The sequence below is a fragment of the Erpetoichthys calabaricus genome, chromosome 1 (genome assembly GCF_900747795.2).
Source record: "Erpetoichthys calabaricus chromosome 1, fErpCal1.3, whole genome shotgun sequence".
NCBI classification, from domain to species: Eukaryota; Metazoa; Chordata; class Cladistia; order Polypteriformes; family Polypteridae; genus Erpetoichthys; species Erpetoichthys calabaricus.
The window spans coordinates 328,086,796-328,107,168 of record NC_041394.2 but is presented as its reverse complement, the minus strand read 5'-3'; the positions used below and the strand labels follow the sequence as shown (position 1 = coordinate 328,107,168).

The following is a 20,373-nucleotide window of genomic DNA, read 5'->3' as shown; positions in this document are numbered from 1 at the left end:
GTCAGGTCCCGCTGCCCCAGTCAACCTGACAGAAAACTGGAGTGTACAGTACACATGCGCAAGTTTGAAATAAATACTCAAAAACATTTAACCTACTGATGCCTCAATTAATGTACAGTAATTTTATTGGTATTTATTTTGATTATTGAAACTTACCAGTAGCTGCTGCATTTCCCACCCTAGGCTTATACTCGAGTCAATACGTTTTCCAGTTTTTGTAGGTAAAATTAGGTACCTCAGCTATTATTTGGGTCGGCTTATACTCGAGTTATACTTTAGAGGTCTAATTTACCCTGTATCTTGGCACAGATAAACTTTTATGATACAATGGGGCATGTTGTGTGAAGTTGCTGCTGCAGGTTTAAGCAGAGGATTCTCCTTGCATTGCAGTGCACTCTTCTCTTTGCTGCATGATCCTTTGCTTGTGGTGTTCTGTGACGCTCCTTTATCAGCTTGCTTTCTGCTATTAGGCCCTGTGCTGTGCTTTGTGAAGATTCATAGAGGAGAGCATTACTCTTTCCGGCACAAGAGTTTTGATGCTGAAGCTCCCTTCTTGAAGTGATGGCTGCTTCTCAGCCTTAAGACTGGCTCACTGTTTAGCTTGGCAAACTGGATCTCGGTTTGACAAAAAGAGGAGTTTGTTGACTTTAGTTCCTCACTGAGAGAAAGTGTGGCTCATCAGCTTTTAGTTTCAGAGAGAGATAGAGAGGTTGTTTGCAAGATTTTCAGTCATTTTGGATAGTGTGCTCAGGAGTGAGCCTGGGCAGAGTCCTCTAGGGAATCCCCTAAGAGTTTCCTCTGAGTTACCTTGAAAGAGTCACCTGAGAGGGCCACAGCTTCTCCAGATGGGATGACCATAACTAGTTGATGAATAAAGATGGAACCTCTCATGATTAGATTAAAGTTAGTTCCAATTATAAAATGAGTGTCTCTTCATAGGTGACTTCTTCTGTCCACCATAGTTGTCATTAATTGATTTACAGCTCTTTGTTCTTGCTCGAGTTAATTTTTCACACATTCTGGGGCATAGAGGGGCCCCTGGAATGATGTCAGCTCCACATCTGTGTCACATCTTTGTTATCAGATGGAAGTCTAGACAGATCCTGGTACAAGCTGGAGTTTAGTCACTTAGTTTGGAGTGCAAGTGGGAGTTTTGTTTTTTGCAATCCTGTTAAATCTGCTGTCTTAACAGGCCTAGTGGGCCACTGAAGCCTAGGAGAATGGCCAATACCCACTTTATCCGACAGAGTAAAAGGGGGTCGTGAAGATGGACAAGGGTCATGACAATCAATTATAAGTGAAGGGTGACTAAAAGAGTACTTGGTAATGCAAGAATGAACAACAGTGAAGAAGTGTAAGGGAAAAAAGATGGAATTAGTGGAGAGCTGCATCAGCTTGCATCTGTACAAAAGGAAAAACAATAAAGATTATTTTGACACTGAAAAAACAGAACAGAGGGATACAGACATAATGGTTCATCTGTACATACTTCTATTTGTTTTTTTAATTTAGCTGTGTGGGCTCGGCAGAGTTCCAGTGCTGCCTCTAGTATGAATACTGGTGTGTCTCTAGTGTGTAATTAGTTTTAGAGAATCACTTGTCACATAGATAGCTTCTCTTGGAGGTTAATGATCCATGAAAGTCTTCCAAGGCTCGAGTGAACCTCACCTGTTAGTCATGACTAGATGTTGCACCATGATGTTCTTTCTCTTAAAACTACAAGTGCTTGGGGTAGTAACTGCACTATTAGCATTAGCACCTGTTTTTGTAGTTGACAGGAAGTGGTGATAGTTATCAGGAGGTCAAGAAGTTCCACTTAATTAGCCGTCTCACCACCGGCACGCTGTTTGTGTATTTTATTCCACATCTGGCCTATCTCCGATTACATTTAATTTTAATGAGTTATTATTATTGTTATTTTCTACCTTTACAGTTTCAGCTCTGCGTTGTCTCTTGGTAAGGACATTTCTTTTATCCCGTTTTTCTCTAATCGTTTCTTGTTAGCAACAACATCTGGTTTCATGGCATCAATACTTCTGTCGGTTGGGTTCGGAATGTCTCATGTAAGTAACACCTCCTTTTTTTCCATTATTCTGTACCTCTACTGTTACCGTCTACACAAATGGAGGGAGGAGGGTGTAGCCGCCAAAGTAAAAGGCAAGATCAAGCACAGGTAAAACATGTGGCGAAAGAAAACTCTCAGTCCAAAACTTCGTTTTAAAAATATTTAGTGAAAGTTAAAAGCAAATAATCCACACAAGAATAAAATAAAAAATAGTTACACACGTAGAATAAAAGACAAACAAAAAAGGAAAAATGTACCTTCTCTAAACTTAGCTTTTCTTGAGAAACTTTAGTTATTTCTGTACTTAAAAGTTCATTACTTCTTCCTCTATATGCTTTAAACATATGGCACAGCACTTAAAGGCGTTGTTCTCTTAAAGTTACTTCACACACTCAAAAGGTCCATAGGCCCGTAGCACGGGGGCACGGGCATGGTTTAAAACCTTGTGCCCTCTACGCCTTACACATGGCAAGGTTGGTCACTAACTGAAGAATAATGTTTAGTCAAAGCAGATAGAAATAACTAGAATATACCAATTTTACTCAACTTATGGGGGTTTTAGGAACCTCCCATAGATTACGCATTGTCATCTAGTAAAATTACTATGAATTTTATATAACTAGGAAATGGCTCTTACAGAGGGGGTCAGTCATGCCGTAATTTTTATGAAACAATTGACCTAGCTGTATAACAGATGTTGTTCCAAGCTATTTTGCATCATGGCAAAATATCATCTATACACATTGGTCTTGAGGACACATCAGGTAGGCCTAGACTACAACGTAGGGTCAATTACACCCCCAGATGTCCAAATGTATTGATCCATAAAGATTAATTGAGGTGCATGGAGTAGTTTTCTTGTTTTAGCATCCAGGTAATTCAGATAATTTTGTAGCCAATCTGTGATTCTGAAGCTGTATGCTAAGATGGGGAAGTCCAGTTGGTTTATGACTCGCAATTTCCTGCATATTGTTGGGGAACATCTGAGGATTTATTCATTTGAGCAATGTGTTGTATGTCAGTTTTCTGCCTTGTCATTCATTAATTTCACGAGTATTTACAGGCTTCTTGATGGCACATTCTTCTTCGAGGTTGATAATGAAAGTTAATTTTCTGTTGCTGAAGGTATTGAGTTCCAAATGTCATTTGAGAATTGCTACGCCAAGTGTAACTGCTCACTTCTCCTCAGTGTGAATTCTTTTACGTGTCTGAAGATTATTACGGGAGGAGAATCGTTCACCGTATTGAGAACAGCAATACCGGTTCTCTCTAGTGTAACGTCTTGCGTGCTTCTGAAATGTGCCCATTTGTGCAAATCTTTTGCCACATCCAGAACAGGAATACGGCTTTTCTCCAGTGTGAATTCTTTTATGTATTTTAAGGTTGCCCATTTGTGAGAAATGTTTGCCACATTCAGAACAGGAATATGGTTTCCCTCCGGTGTGAGCTCTTATGTGTTTATTAAGACTGCACTTATGAAAGAATCGATTGCCACATTCTGAACACAAATATGGCTTCTCTATAGGGTCTGTTCTTGTGCGTCTCTGATGATTAGCACGAGTGGAGACTTGTTTCTCACATTCTGAAAGGCAATACGGCTTTGCCAACGTGTGGAGTTTTGTGTGCTTCAGATAACTGACCCTATTCGAGAATCGGTGGCCACCTTCAGAACAGCAATATGGCTTTTGTCCAGTGTGACTCCTTGTGTGTTTATGATATGCACTCGCATTAGAAAACTGTTTGCCACATTCATTACAGCAATATGGCTTTTCACCAGTGTGAATTCTTGTGTGGTTCTGAAGTTGGCCACTAGTATAGAATTGTTTCCCACATTCAGAACAGCCGTATGGTTTCTCTCCAGTGTGAACTCGTGTGTGTGCCTGAAGATGGCTCTTTTGAGAAAACTGTTTGCCACATTCAGAACAGCAAAATGGCCTCTCACCAGTGTGAACTCTAGTGTGCGTCTGAAGATGGCCTATCTGAGAAAAATGTTTGCCACACTGAGAACAGCAATATGGCTTCTCACCACTGTGAATTCTCATATGATTCTGAAGATTGCTCAGTGAAGTGCATTGTCTGCCACATTCAGCACAGGAGTATGGCTTTTTCCCAGCGTGAATTCTTTTGTGTGCCTCTACTCTGGCCACATCAAAGAACTTTTTGCCACATTCAGAAGAGTGGTATGTCTTCTGTCCCATTTGACTTGTCTGGTTATCTTTACATTCAGATTCACATTTATCACTCTTCTCTTGTTCCCAGCAGACATACTGAGCTGCTGAATTTGTATTTTGTACTAAGTGAAGAGTGCTTACAAGTTCGGTCTTCAGGGTATTCACAACAGGTTGAGAAGTGCACTGTGAAGAAGAAGTAGGTGTGCAAATCTTTGACATTAGGGTCAGCTTCTTCGGGTTTTTATTTTCTTGTAGTCTGCACTGAAGTGATGGCCGACTGGATGAAGATGGGGAGAAGTTGCCGCTGTTGTGTAAATCTGGAGAAACAAAAATGCATACATAACGATGTAAACTCATGAAGTTCACAAAGAGATCTGACAAAAGGCCAATAATTACAAAGGTTTGTTTCTGCTCAAGTTAAGAAACTTATAAGATTCCAACCCCATACTATCGTTTGTTTGATTACCTTCCCCATTTTCACATGTGCTAGACACGTAACATCACGGTGACCATAATTACAAGATGGCTGCTTGCATTAGACAGTGTCTGACCTATTTGTAGAAGTCAGTCCGTCACATGTACAGAATACACTGAAATTCTTACTTGTATGTCAGGCTAATATGCAACACCTCACCAGTTTCTGGTACCATGACAAACAAGAAGGCAGTTGGGTTTATCCCCCCAAGTGGTACATTGGTGATTGATATACTGGTATTGAGCGGACCTTTGTAAACAATCCTACATGAAACTTCTCATTTGATCTCAGTCAGTCTAAATATATAATTTGTCGAAGAGTATCTGCTCTTTAATTGTTACCGGCCAAAGGTGATATCAGGCTGATACTTCATCCTAAATGCGCATATATGAATCTAGTTAAAGACTTTACCTTGCCCTGAAGTTCAAATGCTAGAAAATAATTTAAAAGAAGTTTGAACCTAAAATAGGAGGTGTGGAAGTATTACGAGGTAAAGTAGCTGTCATTAAACCATTATGTTCTGTCACACACATGCGCTTAGGAGGCAGGCAATAAGCTCAAAGGTGAGTGAAATATCACGAGACGAAGGGTTGATAGATGTCTCTCTGTCAGACAAAAGGAAGAAAAATAAATATGCACTGACGGATTCCAAAGATGGCCGCTGAAAACGTCATGTCCGTCAAACCCAGATGACATTTCTTCCGGCCTCTTCACATGACATTAATTCCGGCTCCTCTTGATGACATCGTTACCAGTTCTACATCACTTCCGGTCCACATTTGATGGTGTCGCATCCATCCCACAGCTTCTACGTCATCTCCTGCCAACTCAGTTCCCGTTTCTATTTTGTTTTGTCCATATATAAATGCCATGTTTGCATGTAACGATCGTCAAATACGACTTATGTTTTTGATCAACAACAAAGTGTATGTCTGTGTCTTTGTCGTACGGACATTATAAGGGGACGGTCCCCAAACATTTGTATTAGTGAAAGCCTCTTATTTAGAAAGAAGACTTATCACAGTACATAAAGGGAAGTTACAAATAATGGGAAGAAAAGACTTGCTGCTCACTGACAAGTGTTTATTGTTTTCCTTGGTTTACACAGCAAGCAGGACACAAGCTCATGTCCAGGTCAGGAGTGGGATGGACCAGAGTGCCATCAAACACATGACACACAAACGCCAGTTTGGTCCTAAAGTTTGTGTGCGTTTATTTATCCCCCATGGTTTTAGGCTGTCACATGCAGAATTTAATATACAGTGATCCCTCGCTATATCGCGCTTCGTCTTTCGCGGCTTCACTCCATCGCGGATTTTAAATGTAAGCATATGTGAATATATATCGCGGATTTTTCACTGCTTCGCGGATGTCTGCGGTCTACAGTACGTGTGCTTCCTCAGTTGATTTGCCCATTTGAATTCAAACAAGGGACGCTATTGGCGGATGGCTGAGAAGCTACCCAATCAGAGCCTTCGGTTAAGTTGCTCAGCGACGGAGTGCTGCATTAACCAGGAAGTCTAATCTCACTCATTCAGCATTAACGCACGTTACTGCTACTGCTGCAGGAGCCGTGTCCAAGCGCCAACAGAAGATGCAAATGATTGCAGAAAAGGTAAAAGTTTTGGATATGTTGAAGGAAGGAAACAGCTACACCGCTGCAGGACACCATTACGGCATCAATGAGTCCACGATTCTTTTTATTTAAAAAGGAGGAAAAGCATATAAGATCTACAGCCACAGTGTCCTTTAACCAGGGTGCAAAACGAGTTGCAAGTGGACGTGATAAGGCAGTAGTCTGGATGGAATCTGCTTTAGGGATTTGGATTGAAGAGTGCTGGAAGAAGTACAACGGCGGTGCTACACAGTCGCCTGAAGAGGCTCCTTTAGAAGAGCTGTAACGCTATCCTTTGTAGTGCAGTAAAATTAAACTCATCGTTATCGGAGAAGTTGTCATGTCATTGTTGGTGAGTAACCATAATTAATTATCTACGTACAGTACTTATTACATGTACATAGTTTAGTGTCACTGTACACACATTTTACTGTATACAATTTTTCTTGCACGTATTTATTGCTGGTGGCCTGTCTGTCGTAATGGCTGTAACATATGTGATATCGGAGACGCTCGATATCTTTAAAATAATATTTAGGATTTACTGTATGTAAACTGTGTTTACATACATAATTTCAACGAATCTTACCTAATATCTAAGAGAATACAAAGGGTTTATGCTGTATAATTGTGCGTGAAATGTTTATAATAGTGTGGGAGAGTTTATAAGGGCTTAAAATATATAAAAATAACCATATAAACATATGGTTTCTACTTCGCGGATTTTCTTATTTCGCGGGTGGCTCTGGAACGCAACCCCTGCGATGGAGGAGGGATTACTGTATTGGAATGTTATATTGTTAGGTAGACATTTGTTTCCTCATTTGAACTCACCAGCATTCAGCTTCAATGTTTAAAACGGAAACGAAATGTTCAAAATCTACTCACTCTAGTGACTTGGCCTAAGGTGTAAACATAAGGCCATTTCCCACCAATGTAGACTAATAGACCCGTGGTCATACAACATGAGAAGGGTTCAGAGTTTGTTCTGTTAACTAGGGTTGGCAAATGAAACGCTCCAGGCCTGGTCTGCCCAGGGTCACATGCCATGGTGCCCTTAGACACAAAACACCAAAAATAAAAAAAAGAAACGATTTAGTGTGTTTAATCAGTTAACGGTATAGAGCCAATACCCCAAGGGTATATAAACGGAGATCCTGGAGGGCTGCAGTGGCAGCAGGTTTTCATCCCAGTCACTTTCTTAGTGTTCAGGTTACATCTAATTTAACAGAGTGTTTTGTCGTAATTATCATTGATTTGCTTAACCATTGATTTTTTCCTTAGCTGATGATCAAACAATAAAGAGATGCAAAGTGAGCCAAAAGATGACCAGCTGTCTCAGTCATCTCAAAAAGTCCTGGAGTTGTCACCATTTTCATTCCAATCAATCTCTTATTTAGCTTTTAACTAAACTTCTCTCATGTTATGCATTGTTCACATTCTGCCATGACAGACATTCCCAAAAACTGGATTTTCTTTTTTTTCTCCCGAGGGCACCAGTAGCCGCCAAAGTATAAGGCGAGTTCAAGCACGAGTAAAACGCATGCCAAAAGAAATCTCTCAATCCAAAAGTTTGTGAAAATTAAAAGCAAATAATCCACACAAGAATAAAGAAAAAACTTGTTACACACATAGAATAAAAAGCAAAAAAAAAAGGAAAAATGTATTTTCTCTAAACTTAAGCTTTTCTTGAGAAACTTTAGTTATTTCTGTACTTAAAAGTTCTTAATTTCTTCTTCTGTATGCTTTAAGCGTACAGCTCAGCACTTAAATAAGCGCATTGTCTTACATATTACCTCACACACTCAAAAGGCACGTAGGCACGGTTTAAAACCTTGTGCCCTCTACACCTTACATGTGGCAAGGCTGGTCACTAACTGAGAATAATGTTTAGTCAGAGCTGTTAGAAATGGCAAGAATATACCAATACAATTCTACATATGGGGGTTATAGGAACCTCCCATAGATTATGCATTGTCATTTAGTAAAACATTTATGAATCTTATGCAACTAGGAAATGGCTCTTACAGCACCAATGAAGTTATTTCAATTTCTTAGACCTTCAACTTGTTTATTTTCAAATATTTTATTGAGACAAATATTGTATGAAAGGGCTTGATCTTCTGTTGCTTTGTCTTGCATCTCATTAGTGTTTGGCTGCTTGTTAAAGGAAAAAAAAATGAAACAATTAAAATTAAGGTCTGGTAAAACAAAGGTAGCAAAGTTTATTCCATTAGCAGTAGAAACTGGTTACTAAATGAGAAAGTGGCTGGCATGAAAACTTGCAGCCACAGTGGCCTTCCAGGATCTGACTTTGACAGATTTGCAAAGCACTCTTCTCAAAGAGCTGGAATCAATTTGGAGTAATCAATGAAACAGCTTTAATGAAGAAAAGCAAATTCCAAAAGAACCATGGCATAAGTCTCTGAAAAAATGACAGCCGGTCAAAATTATGGACGACTTATATGTTCTTACTTTTCCAAAAATGTTGATATAGAGCTAGCTATTTTTTAATGTCCTTCAGTTAAGAAAATAGGAACTGTCTAAAGAAAAAACTTTTTCCACTACACAAACTCTACTGCTGAGACATCTAAGCTGGTACTTTCCTACAAGTAACAATTCCATCATGCATTACACTTAACATCCATCCATCCATTTTCCAACCCGCTGAATCTGAACACAGGGTCACGGGGGTCTGCTGGAGCCAATCCCAGCCAACACAGGGCACAAGGCAGGAACCAAATCCTGGGCAGGGTGCCAACTCACTGCAGGACACACACAAACACACCCACACACCAAGCACACACTAGGGCCAATTTAGAATCGCCAATGCACCTATGGACTGTGGGAGGAAACCGGAGCGCCAGGAGGAAACCCATGCAGACACGGGGAGAACATGCAAACTCCACGCAAGGAAAACCTGGGAAGCGAACCCGGGTCTCCTAACTGCGAGGTAGCAGCGCTACCACTGCGCCACCGTGCCGCCCCATACACTTAACATGACTTTGGTTAGTTGACATAGTGTAAGTAGTTAGATTTAACCTTGCAATTTGAATAAAAATGATTTTTTTCTCCATCACAGGTCATTACAGGGTCCTTCATGTACACAGAACAGTGAAATTCTTACTTCCATGTGCTAATGAACATGCAGCTATTATGGTACACCCAAGGCTGTGGCCCTGGCTCAAGTGTATTTCTTGTTCATTGAGTTTCTGTGTTATTATTTAAACATTATTTTGTGTATTTTTAAATTAATTATGGTTTGCCTTCTTTTGTTTATATGTCATATTGTGTTTATTAGCTGCTTTGTCATTTTATATTATGCTTAGATGGTTGAGTTTTATTTATCTGCCAAAGAGACTGAATTATGTAGCTGGACGACTATTCCAGCAGCATAAGTGGATTCTGAATTTGACTCCTAATTTTTCAATTACTGATTTTGTTAAGATTTTGTGGCTATTAATGCCTCTAGTATCATGTAAGGTGTTATATGACTTTTAGAGAAAAAACTATTTTTAACACTGATAACTTTTGCATTATCTAAAAATCTAAAAAAAATGCTTTAGTTGCCTCACATTTTTATGCAATCGTTTTGTTCACCCCACTGAATTAAAGCTGAAAGTCTGCACTTCAACTGCATCTGAGTTGTTTCATTTAAAATTCATTGTGGTAATGTACAGAACCAAAATTAGAAAAAAGTTGTCTCTGTCAAAATATTTATGGACCTAACTGTACATCTATTATTTATTTATTATATTACATATTGACTATATTTATGTATCTAGATTGCATAATACCATACATTGCATCAATGTTCATATTGCTTACTACACGTCAATATTGCTGCTACTTCTTTGTCTTGTCTTTGTACAATGTCTTGTTTGTGTTTTAATTTTAATCATAATTTAAAATTTTAATTCTATTTTTAATTTTAATTTTTTATTTGCACTTCATGTGAGCTTCGCAATTTCATCTATCTATATACTTGATTATGGTTGAGATGACAATAAAGTTCGCTTTGACTTTTGACTTTTTGCCTCTTTTTCACCTGCATGACCTTTCTTATGTTCTTTTTAAATTCTTGAACGAATTACTAAAACTTTAAGCTCCTTTTTGAAATTTAAGTTTGTTAGAGGTTGTGCAGTTTCCATCTCTTCATATCCAGACATTTTGTGACTTTGAAAGCCACACCCCATTTTGTGCCTGGGCAGCCTGTTGAACTTACAACTTGACTACATGGGGTAAGGCCTGTTTCTGGGCCCAGACCTGATTCAGAGTTGGTCTGTGCCTTTTTTTTTTTTTTGCTTCTTTGTTGACAAGAATCATAATGATAACATGCTGATACCATCCAGTGCCATGATTAAGGAGTACAGCATCCTTACTATACCTCACGTCGTCTGTCTTCCTGAAAGATTTCAGAACAGCTTACAATGCTATCTACCAATAAGAGACATTCATCTAGCAGACTTAGGAAAAGTGATTAAAAAGTAGCAGTATTAAAAATAGATATATTAATTGACCACTCAAAACTACATATTATTTGTTTGAAAGAAGCACCTCTAATAAGACGACAGACCTGCTTGACTAATAATGCAACACTCAAGCCCTACTAGCACAGAATGATAAACTTTGCTGATTCCTGTAGAGTTCCCCTTAAGCCACTTTATTCTGCATACTGGAATGCAGTTCAGGATCTATTAGAAAGTCAAAGTTCTAAATCTGCACCATTTCACTTCGCACTCCTGTTAGCATTGTAACTTGGTCTAAGGCTGGTAAACTTCTGGCCAAGAAACAAAAAAACAATATCATCACTGTTTGATCGGCACTGAAACATACTCCATATATTAGTATTTTAAATGAGAGGAAATAAACACTTGAAATGAAGTTTTGCCACTTTCATAACACATGATTTAGAAATCGATACAATTCCAACTAATACAGTAAGAACCAGTTGTCATTTCCAAGTAAATAATGTTAACCCCTAACTTTATTTTAATTTTTTTTTTTTTTTACAAATAAATTCCTCTGACCTCAGACTGACCTGTAGATAAGGGTTCATCCTTTGGTGTTATTCCCTCAGTTACAATTGTGTCGTACATTAAGGATTCAGACTTCACGGAATGCCCCGGAAGTGAAGACAGTCTACTACTCTGTGTGGTCACTAATCCATTCGTCATTCCATCTTGACCTTCAGACTGCATATTGAGCTCAGCTTCACACTTCATGTCAATGCAGGCAGACCCCTGCTCCCATTGTTCTTTAATGCCCTCTGGCTCCCACTCACAATCCTCCTCCTTCTTAATGCAGGGACTCTCCTGCATCAGCCGGACAGGTTCCCATTCACAGTCCTCTTCCTCCTTCTTAACATTTATTGAAATTTTCTGCATTGTACTTTATGTCTCCTCTGTGGAAAAATAACAGAGTTGTTTAATTTCACCCAAAAAATATGAAAACACCATATTATTTCTTCTTATTGTACATCCTGGGTTCCAATTTAAGTCATGTTTGATGGTCAACATTATCTAATTTCTACTATGTTTGGCACGCTGCCTCTTAAAACTACCAAATGTAAAACAAACCCATATAAAAATGGGAACAGCTACAAAAGAAGAAGATAGTGAAAATATAATCGGCTGGAAGGAGCCCATCATCCGTAGCTCACCACCATATAACTAGTCAGTACTACAATGTGGAAACAAACATAATGCACTGATTCACACCAGGAGGAAAAGGTTCTATACATCTTTAAAATGTTTCACAACAAAAAGTAAAGGGCATTATAAAAAAATAAGATTGCTGTTCATTTACTCTGTTCCTTCCATGGCTGTGTATCTATAGTACAATGTGGTGGTCTGTGCACTGGTATGACTATACTGCTTTCTGGTCACAGAACCTGAGATCTAAATGAGGCAAATAGAAAGATGTGGACAAGGATTTCAGTTAAGTTTAGTCTGCAACCAAGACTGCAACTAATAAAATAATACGACTACAGCATTGTCCGTATCCAGGGGGCAAAATGAATCTAAAAACATCATCACTAATCAATGCTGTCAAATGTTCCATTAACAAAGAATCATGGTGTGTGTGATCCTCTTTATGGCAAGACAAGGGGTCTGTCAGTTCCTCTCCTGCCTATTTATGTTTTTGGGCCTTTTCCTGTTCATATTCTTGAAAGCCAAAGCTGGACTTTGAGTTTAGGGAAAAAAACAGATATGGGTTCTATCATTGTTGTTAAATGACTTGATAAGAAGTAGGCAAGCTTACCCCCATTTTTTAATCCAACTGAAGTAAAAAAAAAATGCAATTTGGCTGCTGAACTCATGCACCAACATGCCCACAAATGAAAAGCTAAGTTGTGTACTTTTGCTTATTTTCATGTCAAAAATGTGCAGTGAAAACAGCAATCTGACCTCATTAGGCTTCATGCAATGAACTAAAAATAAAGCTGCGAGTACAGAACTTTGTAATAAAGGCCTTTACAAATGTGCAGTTCAAGTCTCTGTGAAATGAATGCTGGCCATAACTCTACATTAATGTCTTGTCAGCATTAGCCACCACTTAACATATAGGGGGTGTGGCAGACGACCGGGAACCTTGCCCCACCAGGACGCCTGGAACATGGAAGGACCGGGACGGGGCAGTATATTCCGCTGGACACAAGAGGGCAGCCCCCCTGGATTCCATCAGGGCCACGGATACAGACCTGGAAAGCTCATCCCTGTGGGGGTCCATGGCCGCCTCCAGGGGGCACCTGGATGGTTCCCAGGCCATGGACTGCAGCACTTCCACCATGCCAGGAAATGCTGCCGGAAGATCATCAGGGAGCACCTGGAGCACATCCGGGTGAAACTATAAAAGGGGCCGCCTCACTCCATTCGGGGAGCCGGAGTCGGGTGGAAGAGGATGGAGCTTGTGACGGGAGGAGTAGAGGCGGCAGAAGAAAAGAAATACTAAAGGGACTGTGAGCTATATTATGGTGCTTTGTGCACTGTGTGTGTGGCGTGCAATAAACGGGTGTGCTTTCGACATCTGGAGTCCGTGTCTGTCAGTGTCGAGGCTGATCTTTCACAGGAGATATTTACCTTTTTTTTTTTTTTCCCATCGTTTGGAGCAAACTAATTTTTTTTTTGAATGGGGAAGTGTAAAGAAAAAACTAAGTAGTAATAAAGCAGATTCTAATAAAAAATGTATACTTCAGACTGTACACAATGTCTTTTCCAGTTAAACATTTCTCCGATATCTATAAAATCGAAACTTATCTGAGTCTTCAAATTCTCTAAAAAGGGATGCACATTTACATTATGTTGGAATAAAGTTGGCACCCAAAAACACAAATTCTGTATTTTAAGATGGCCAAAGCTTACAGCTTCTAGTAACAATCTGCATGTAAGAGTCAATCTTGGAAGGTTAAAGCATTAAGCTAAATGCATACTAGTGTTTGCTTAAGTAGAATAGAATACAATTTTATCATCTCACAGTTATAGATTATGGTATAGCCTCTTGCCCCCTGTAAGTTAATATGAGACAGAACTCTCTTGCTAGATCTGTAATGCAGTGTGTTAATTAAGTCAGTGTGTGTGTTTGGAATTAGGCTCACAGCTAACATGGACTGAAAGACCCATTTGCAGTTTGTAAATGGGATAGGGATACAGTTTTCTGACCGTTTAAAAATGGTTCAACTGTATAAGCAAACTTGAAGAAACTAAACACGATATTTCTGTATATATAAAAGCCAATGTCTCTCTGTCTGCCTGTCTGTCTGTCTGCCTGACTGACTGTCCGCTTTTCACGAGAGAACTACGTCACAGATTTAGATCAGGGTTTTTTCTACAATTTGCTTGAGCATTCCGGTTGATTTGGTGACTTCTGTCATCACGCTAAGAATCATAGTTCGCTTGCTTGATTGATATATTTACATTAATCTGAGAGACACAGCGGGCCAAGAGGAAGTGGGGAGTGGGCCTCGTCACTCACGCGCCAGCCTCAGGGCGTGTACCTTACATTAGCATAGCTAGCGAATGAGAGAACTACTTCATGGATTTAGATCTGGCTTTTTTCTAGAATTTGCATGAACAGGCCGGTTGATTTTGTGACTTCTCTCATCACACTAAGAATCATAGTTCGCTTGCAGGAGCGATATATTTGCGCTATTCCGAGACAGAGGCTGCAGGCTGAGGGGAGGGGAAGCATGACGTCAGGAGTGGGGTGCCGGGTGGGGGCCCCCTCACTCACGCACCAGCCTCCGTTCGAGTCGCTCTACCTCTGGCCATGTTTTGGAGTGTATCTTGCCTCCACTTAGCTAGCAATACCTTTTTGTTTATTGATTTTTAAAGTTTGTCCTGTTTCACTACTATGCGGGTGGAGCCGGGGGTATAGCTAGTAAGCTATTAAAGAACTTTTCCTAAACAAGAACTTTTCTTTACTTTGCAATATCTATTTTTTCTTTATTTTTCTGTGAACTATTTTACTTTGAACTTTTGCTAAAGCTTCTAAAAACGAAGAGATTTGGTCTGTGGAATCATTTCAATGTATCACGCTATTGCCAGAATCCCATGAAGCAAAGTAAAGTGGCAGAACTTTGGTAATTTTGGGAAAACGCATCTACACTGCATAAAGAATATTAACATACAAACAAAAGACAGATGGGCAAAAAACTAAGATTTTGGATAGGGGTCAACAAAAAAAGTGTTTGTTTTACATAGACAGAGGTGAATGAATAACTGCTAGTAAGGCTAAATAAAATGGTATGTCATAAAATTCTTAAAAAACAATGAAACATTTTAAATAACTTCTGGGGTCAGTGTTGGCTGTAAGTAAGGAAACCACCCCATACTGGACAAAAGGGTGTTAAGGACACTTCTGAGTTGCTCGAGGATTATTGGGACCAAGAAGGTAGAACCAGGAATTGATCAGTTGCCTGAAGAAGGAGACTGAGTTGCCTCGAAAGCTTGCATACTGTAATCTTTTTAGTTAGCCAATAAAAGGGAGCGTTTTGCTTGACTTCTCAGGGAGTAAACCAGGAATGAAGCAGAGGTCAAAACTGGCAAGCCAAAAAACTGAAGCAAAAAAAAAAAAAAAAAAAAAAAAAGAGAGAGAAAGATCAATAATGAAGTCCGAGAAAACAAACCTAAGTTAAAGATGGAGAAATGGGATACTAGGGCCTACTTGCAAAATAAGCTAACACTAGAGAGATATGTTGTTAGAGAATATCCATCAAGGGACACTGGACACGCCACCGCAGTCGTACCAGAAGTACCAGTTAGATCACAGATCTGAATTGCTCAATGACACGAACAGGAATGTCATGATGTGAAACAAAAGTGACGGTGCCTAAATAAATAAAAATTAAAAAAAAAAACAAAACAAAAAGATTGAAATCAAAATCAACACCTTGAAAACTAAAGGTCAGAAATTGAAGGGGAAAAAAAAAAACAGATGTATAAAACAGGACAATATTACAGGGAGCACTTCAGGGCACCATCACTCACACAGGGCCATTTCACTATGAAGACTCAATGCTGACATTGACACGGTGCAACTTTGGTCTGAAAACTGAACAAATCTGAACACAAGTGATAATGTCATTTCTCAATGGAGTCTCCAGCCTTACCAATGTACTTGTGCCACCTGCCTGGAAGTGCCTGGATTCCAGCAGAATAAAAGGTTTTGTCTTGTCCTTATCAGTCGTCTAAATGATGAAGCATTCCATTATGCCAGAAAGTGTGTCATTGTCACACTTGTAATACTTCCATTTCCAAAAAAATTAATAATACATTTGTGGCCCACCACCAGGCGTGGGACACAAGCACAGCACACAAGGTTAATTTTTTTATTTTTCCCTTTTGGGAAATGCCTTCCCCATTCCCCACAAATATAACACAGTTCATGCACAAGCACAGCACAACACCATAAGTCTCTTTCTTCACTCTTTCCTTCTCCTCCTTCACTCCTTGGGTCAAGCTTCATCACTCCTCCTCCCAACTCTGGCTCCCCGAGTAGTGGCTGCTGGCTCCTTTTATAATGTACCCAGAAGTGCTCCAAGTGCTTGATTACTTGTTTCTGGCAGCACTTCCAGGTGTGGAGGAAAAACTGCCCATAAGGGCTCAGCAGCTCCTGCTGCAGCATCCCCCGGCGGTGCCTGCAGATCTCAACAGGGCTGCACCAAACTCCAACTCCCATGGAGCCCTAAAGGAGTCTGAGGCACCGCAGCAAGCCAGGGGGGTTGCCATCTAACGTCCCGAGGGAGGTAACGCTCTGGCCACGCTTGCTCCCTTGGTCCTCCCAGTATGGAGGCGTCCCAGCCAGGCAAGAGCCCCAGTCGCATGCTACACATTCTGACCTTGTGAACAGATTTTATAGTTCATTTGATGCTTTAACGCTTAGGTACTTTTTTTTTTTTTTTTTTTGGACACTGAGCATGTACAAGCTAGTTACTTCTTATTTCAAACTGTTTCAAGGAGGTTTATATTTTAAGCTGAATTAACTGTCATTTAAATTAATAACAAGCAGTACATAATAAAGTAGTGCATGTCAAGGTACAGCATGGAGACTGAAATAACTTCAAATATCAGGCAAAAACAATAATAATAATAATAATAATAAGAAGAAGAAGAAGAAGAAGACATGCAGTAAAGAAATAAATGAAATGTTGCTTGAAATCAGAATATCCTGGTAGTACTGTGTTTATGCTGTTGTTATTGAATTAAGATTATTTTTCAAATGTGGAATCAAACTAGTTCCAAGCAACATTTATACTTCATTTATTTACTTATTATGTGACCTTCAGTTAGCTTTGCATTATTATTATTGTGTATAATATATTAGGCTTCCCTGTTCTGTATGCTAAAAAGGTGTCACATTTCTTTCGAGAGAAGCTAATGCATGAGGCATGTTATTGTATTGTACAACTTATTCTTCATTGATTGAGGGCGTTGCTGTCACCAATTCCATATGTTTAATACATAAGGCATTGCGTAAATTGGAAAATTAGCTATCCGCATGATGACACGTCTAATGATGACAACAACACAACTTTTATGAAAACAGGTTGAGAAATTAGAAACTTGCAGATGATTTCAACATAACAACTCAGCAGATCTCAATACATATGTCTAAGTTTAGTAGCGGAACTTGACCGCTCCAATATGGCGGGCGTGTAAACGTATCGCCGCTAATAGGAACATCAGACAATGAGGCATCTGTTAACTTGGCATGCCATCAAAAAAATGTAGTTTTTGTGTTATGTAATTTAAGCTTCTAAAAAATATGTCGCCCTTGTTCAGAAAGCAGACGCCACTAGGTTGTTTCACAATAATTAAGATTAGGTATATAAGTAGGTTTCACATTTATTGACCATAAGATTAGTGTTTGGGGGAGGGGAAGGCCGCCTCACGCGGCGTCCGCTTTCTGAACAAGACGCAGATATGTAATTTTCGTGCTTCCGTGCTTGTAAGTTGCTGGGTTTCGAATAACTAGTTACATTCAACCTCGTGGTTTTTTTTTTTTTTTTGCGAACAGAAGCTGTCGCTCCGCTGCTGGAGATTTTGGACGTGTGTCTGGTCAGATTAAAACAGAAATATGGCGAGGCGTAGTCACAGAAGACTTTGAGCGGTGTTGACACACAGACCCATTCAGTACACAATCAAAAAAAAAGCGATGATGACTTACCCGTGTGCCTACTTGTAGTCGCTACCCACCGGACACGCGAGCTGACAAATGAAAACGATCCAAGACTCAACGCCTGCACCCTGGCTCTGACTGCAGCACTCAGGTTCAGTGTTCGCGCCTGAGAAACATGCGGAGCAACCCGGCTTCCGTTTCACTTCCTCGTTGTGACGTCGCTCGCTCGCTTGCTCGCTCGCTTACTCGCTCGCTCTCTCTCTCTCTCTCTCTCACCCTCTCACACTTGGAAAATGCAGTTGAATGTAGAAAAGTGCAAAGTTCTACACGTGGGCAAAACAGACATCGATTATAAATACAAGATGGGAGACACTGTCATACAGGAGGCAACACCGAAAAGGATTTAGGGGTATATGTTGATGCAGCCTGGCTCTTGGAATTATTATTTTAAACCTTTTCTAAAGGACACAGATAACCACTGTAACAACACTGAACTAGCACTGTGATGTGCTCAGATATTAAATTTCTGGTTAAGAGTTTTGCTGCTGAATACTGAACTAACTTTAACTGTTTGATGTCTTTCTTAAGTAAAGAATTTCACTTTAAATCCCTTTAGAGGGATTTTGCACACTGGACTTTACGAAGGAGTTGTCTTAGATATGCATCCATTATTTACTTTAAAGTACTACTTACTTACTTACGTACTACTAATAATAAATTACAGATTTTACTTTTACTTAACATTCATTCCCCTCGAGGCTGCTGGACATCATGACCGGCCTGTACACTGGTACACTGAAAAAAGTATAACATTGATGTTGTTCATTCAATGTAAATTTTCTCTTTCTAGCAACTTAACATTAGTCATTTAGTGTTGTAGCTTGAAATATTTGGTTTCAGATCTCAATCAAAGTAAAAAAAAATTCTTTGTACTAAAGTAAGTTATGGTGGAGGGAATAAACATAAAAATCCTATTTCAGTTAACCTAATATGTTAGGGTGTTCGTGTGCTGTGTGGGAGGTGCCGTTTGTATATTCTTCTGAAATGTGTTATGTTCATAATATTTCTAATAACATAAAAACAGGTTACAACCAATAAATCATTTTAAATTGTAACAACTTAAAAAATAGACTTACTTCAGTATAAAACAAGTGAATTACAGCCAATCACTCTAAATGATTTGCCTCAACTTAAAAATTGTGGATTCAATAAGATAAAAAGAATTATATTGGTTCAGATTGAAAATATTAAGTGTGAATCATTACCTTAAATATTTTAAGTTGAATGGAGGTTATACTTTTTTCAGTGTACTGTGAGTGCTGTGCAGAGTGGAGGCAGAACCTCTGTGTTTTTGGGGTTTGTCAGGGGTGTGTTCTGCTCCTACTCTGTTCAATGCTTGTATGGACTGGGTGTTGGGCAAGGTTGTGCAGTCCAGTGGCTATGGGACATCTGTTGGTGAAGAAAGATTCACGGATCTTGACTTTGCTGACAATACTCTGATCTTCGAGGAGTCAATGGAGGCTCTGATCGGGGCACTCGAGAGAGTGAGTGAGGAGTCTAAGTGTCTGGGCCTGCAAGTGTGCTGATAAAAAACAAGATCTAGGCCTTTAATGACCTCTTGGGCACAGCCATCAGCAGTGTGTCTGTCCGTGGAGGGAGTGTCGACCTTGTCGAGAAGTTTGCTTACCTTGGCAGTGACATTCATGTGTCTGGTGACTCTTCCTATGAAGTCAGTAGACAGATTGTGAGAGCATGGGGGGTCATGAGGTCGCTGGAAAGGGGTGTGTGGCGCTCCTGATATCTATGCAAAAGGACGAACATCCAAGTCTTTAGAGTCCTGGTGCTTCTTGTCTTGCTATATGGTTGTGAGACATGGACGCTATCCAGTGACCTGAGATGAAGACTGGACTCCTTTGGTACTGTGTCTCTTCGGAAAATCATGGAGTCCTGAATGAGGCACATTACCTGCATTGTGAGGGAGCATCAGTTACGGCACTATGGCCATGTGGCACATTTCCCCGAGGGTGATCCAGCTTGTAAGATCCTCATTGTTGGGGACTGGAGTGGCTGGACTAGGCCAAGGGGTCACCTACATAACACCTGGCTGTGGCAGATAGAGGTTCTTTTCTAGAGGGTGGGACTGGACTGCATGTCTGCCTGGGGGGTTGCCAACTGGGATCCCGAGTTGTTTCGTTGTGTAGTGGGTGCAGCAACACACTGTACCAGTGCATGCTCCCCGACTTTAATTAATTCCCATAGAATTCAATACCTATTCTCACTTGTTGGAAAGGAAGTTTACCTGTTACGAATGCTCAGAACATTTTCGAAAGTGAATATGTGGGTAATATTTTAATTTTAGAAGGTGTTGTGATGAATATGGTTGTCAGTCTCATGTTTCGTATGCTGGTCACTAGCCAGAAGGGGCATA

At 39.9% G+C, this 20,373-nt stretch overlaps 1 protein-coding gene across 1 annotated transcript; it reads right to left on the bottom strand.

Moving 5' to 3' along the window:
• Positions 1–2,367: 2,367 nt before the first annotated feature.
• On the bottom strand, positions 2,368–18,142 carry LOC114666324 (gastrula zinc finger protein XlCGF57.1-like). The gene is made up of 3 exons (XM_051925875.1): positions 17,994–18,142; positions 11,368–11,728; positions 2,368–4,553 (listed from the first exon to the last, which is right to left on the bottom strand). The coding sequence occupies exons 2-3, from the start codon at positions 11,711–11,713 to the stop codon at positions 3,241–3,243; spliced, it is 1,659 nt and encodes a 552-aa protein (XP_051781835.1). The 5' UTR covers positions 11,714–11,728; positions 17,994–18,142; the 3' UTR covers positions 2,368–3,240.
• Positions 18,143–20,373: the final 2,231 nt, after the last annotated feature.

Coding starts and splice junctions, on each gene's coding strand:
- LOC114666324 (XM_051925875.1), bottom strand. CDS start 11,713: ATGCAGAAAATTTCAATAAATGTTAAGAAGGAGGAAGAGGACTGTGAA. Junction 4,554..11,367: donor GGATGAACCCTTATCTACAG/GTCAGTCTGAGG, acceptor TTGTTTCTCCAG/ATTTACACAACAGCGGCAAC.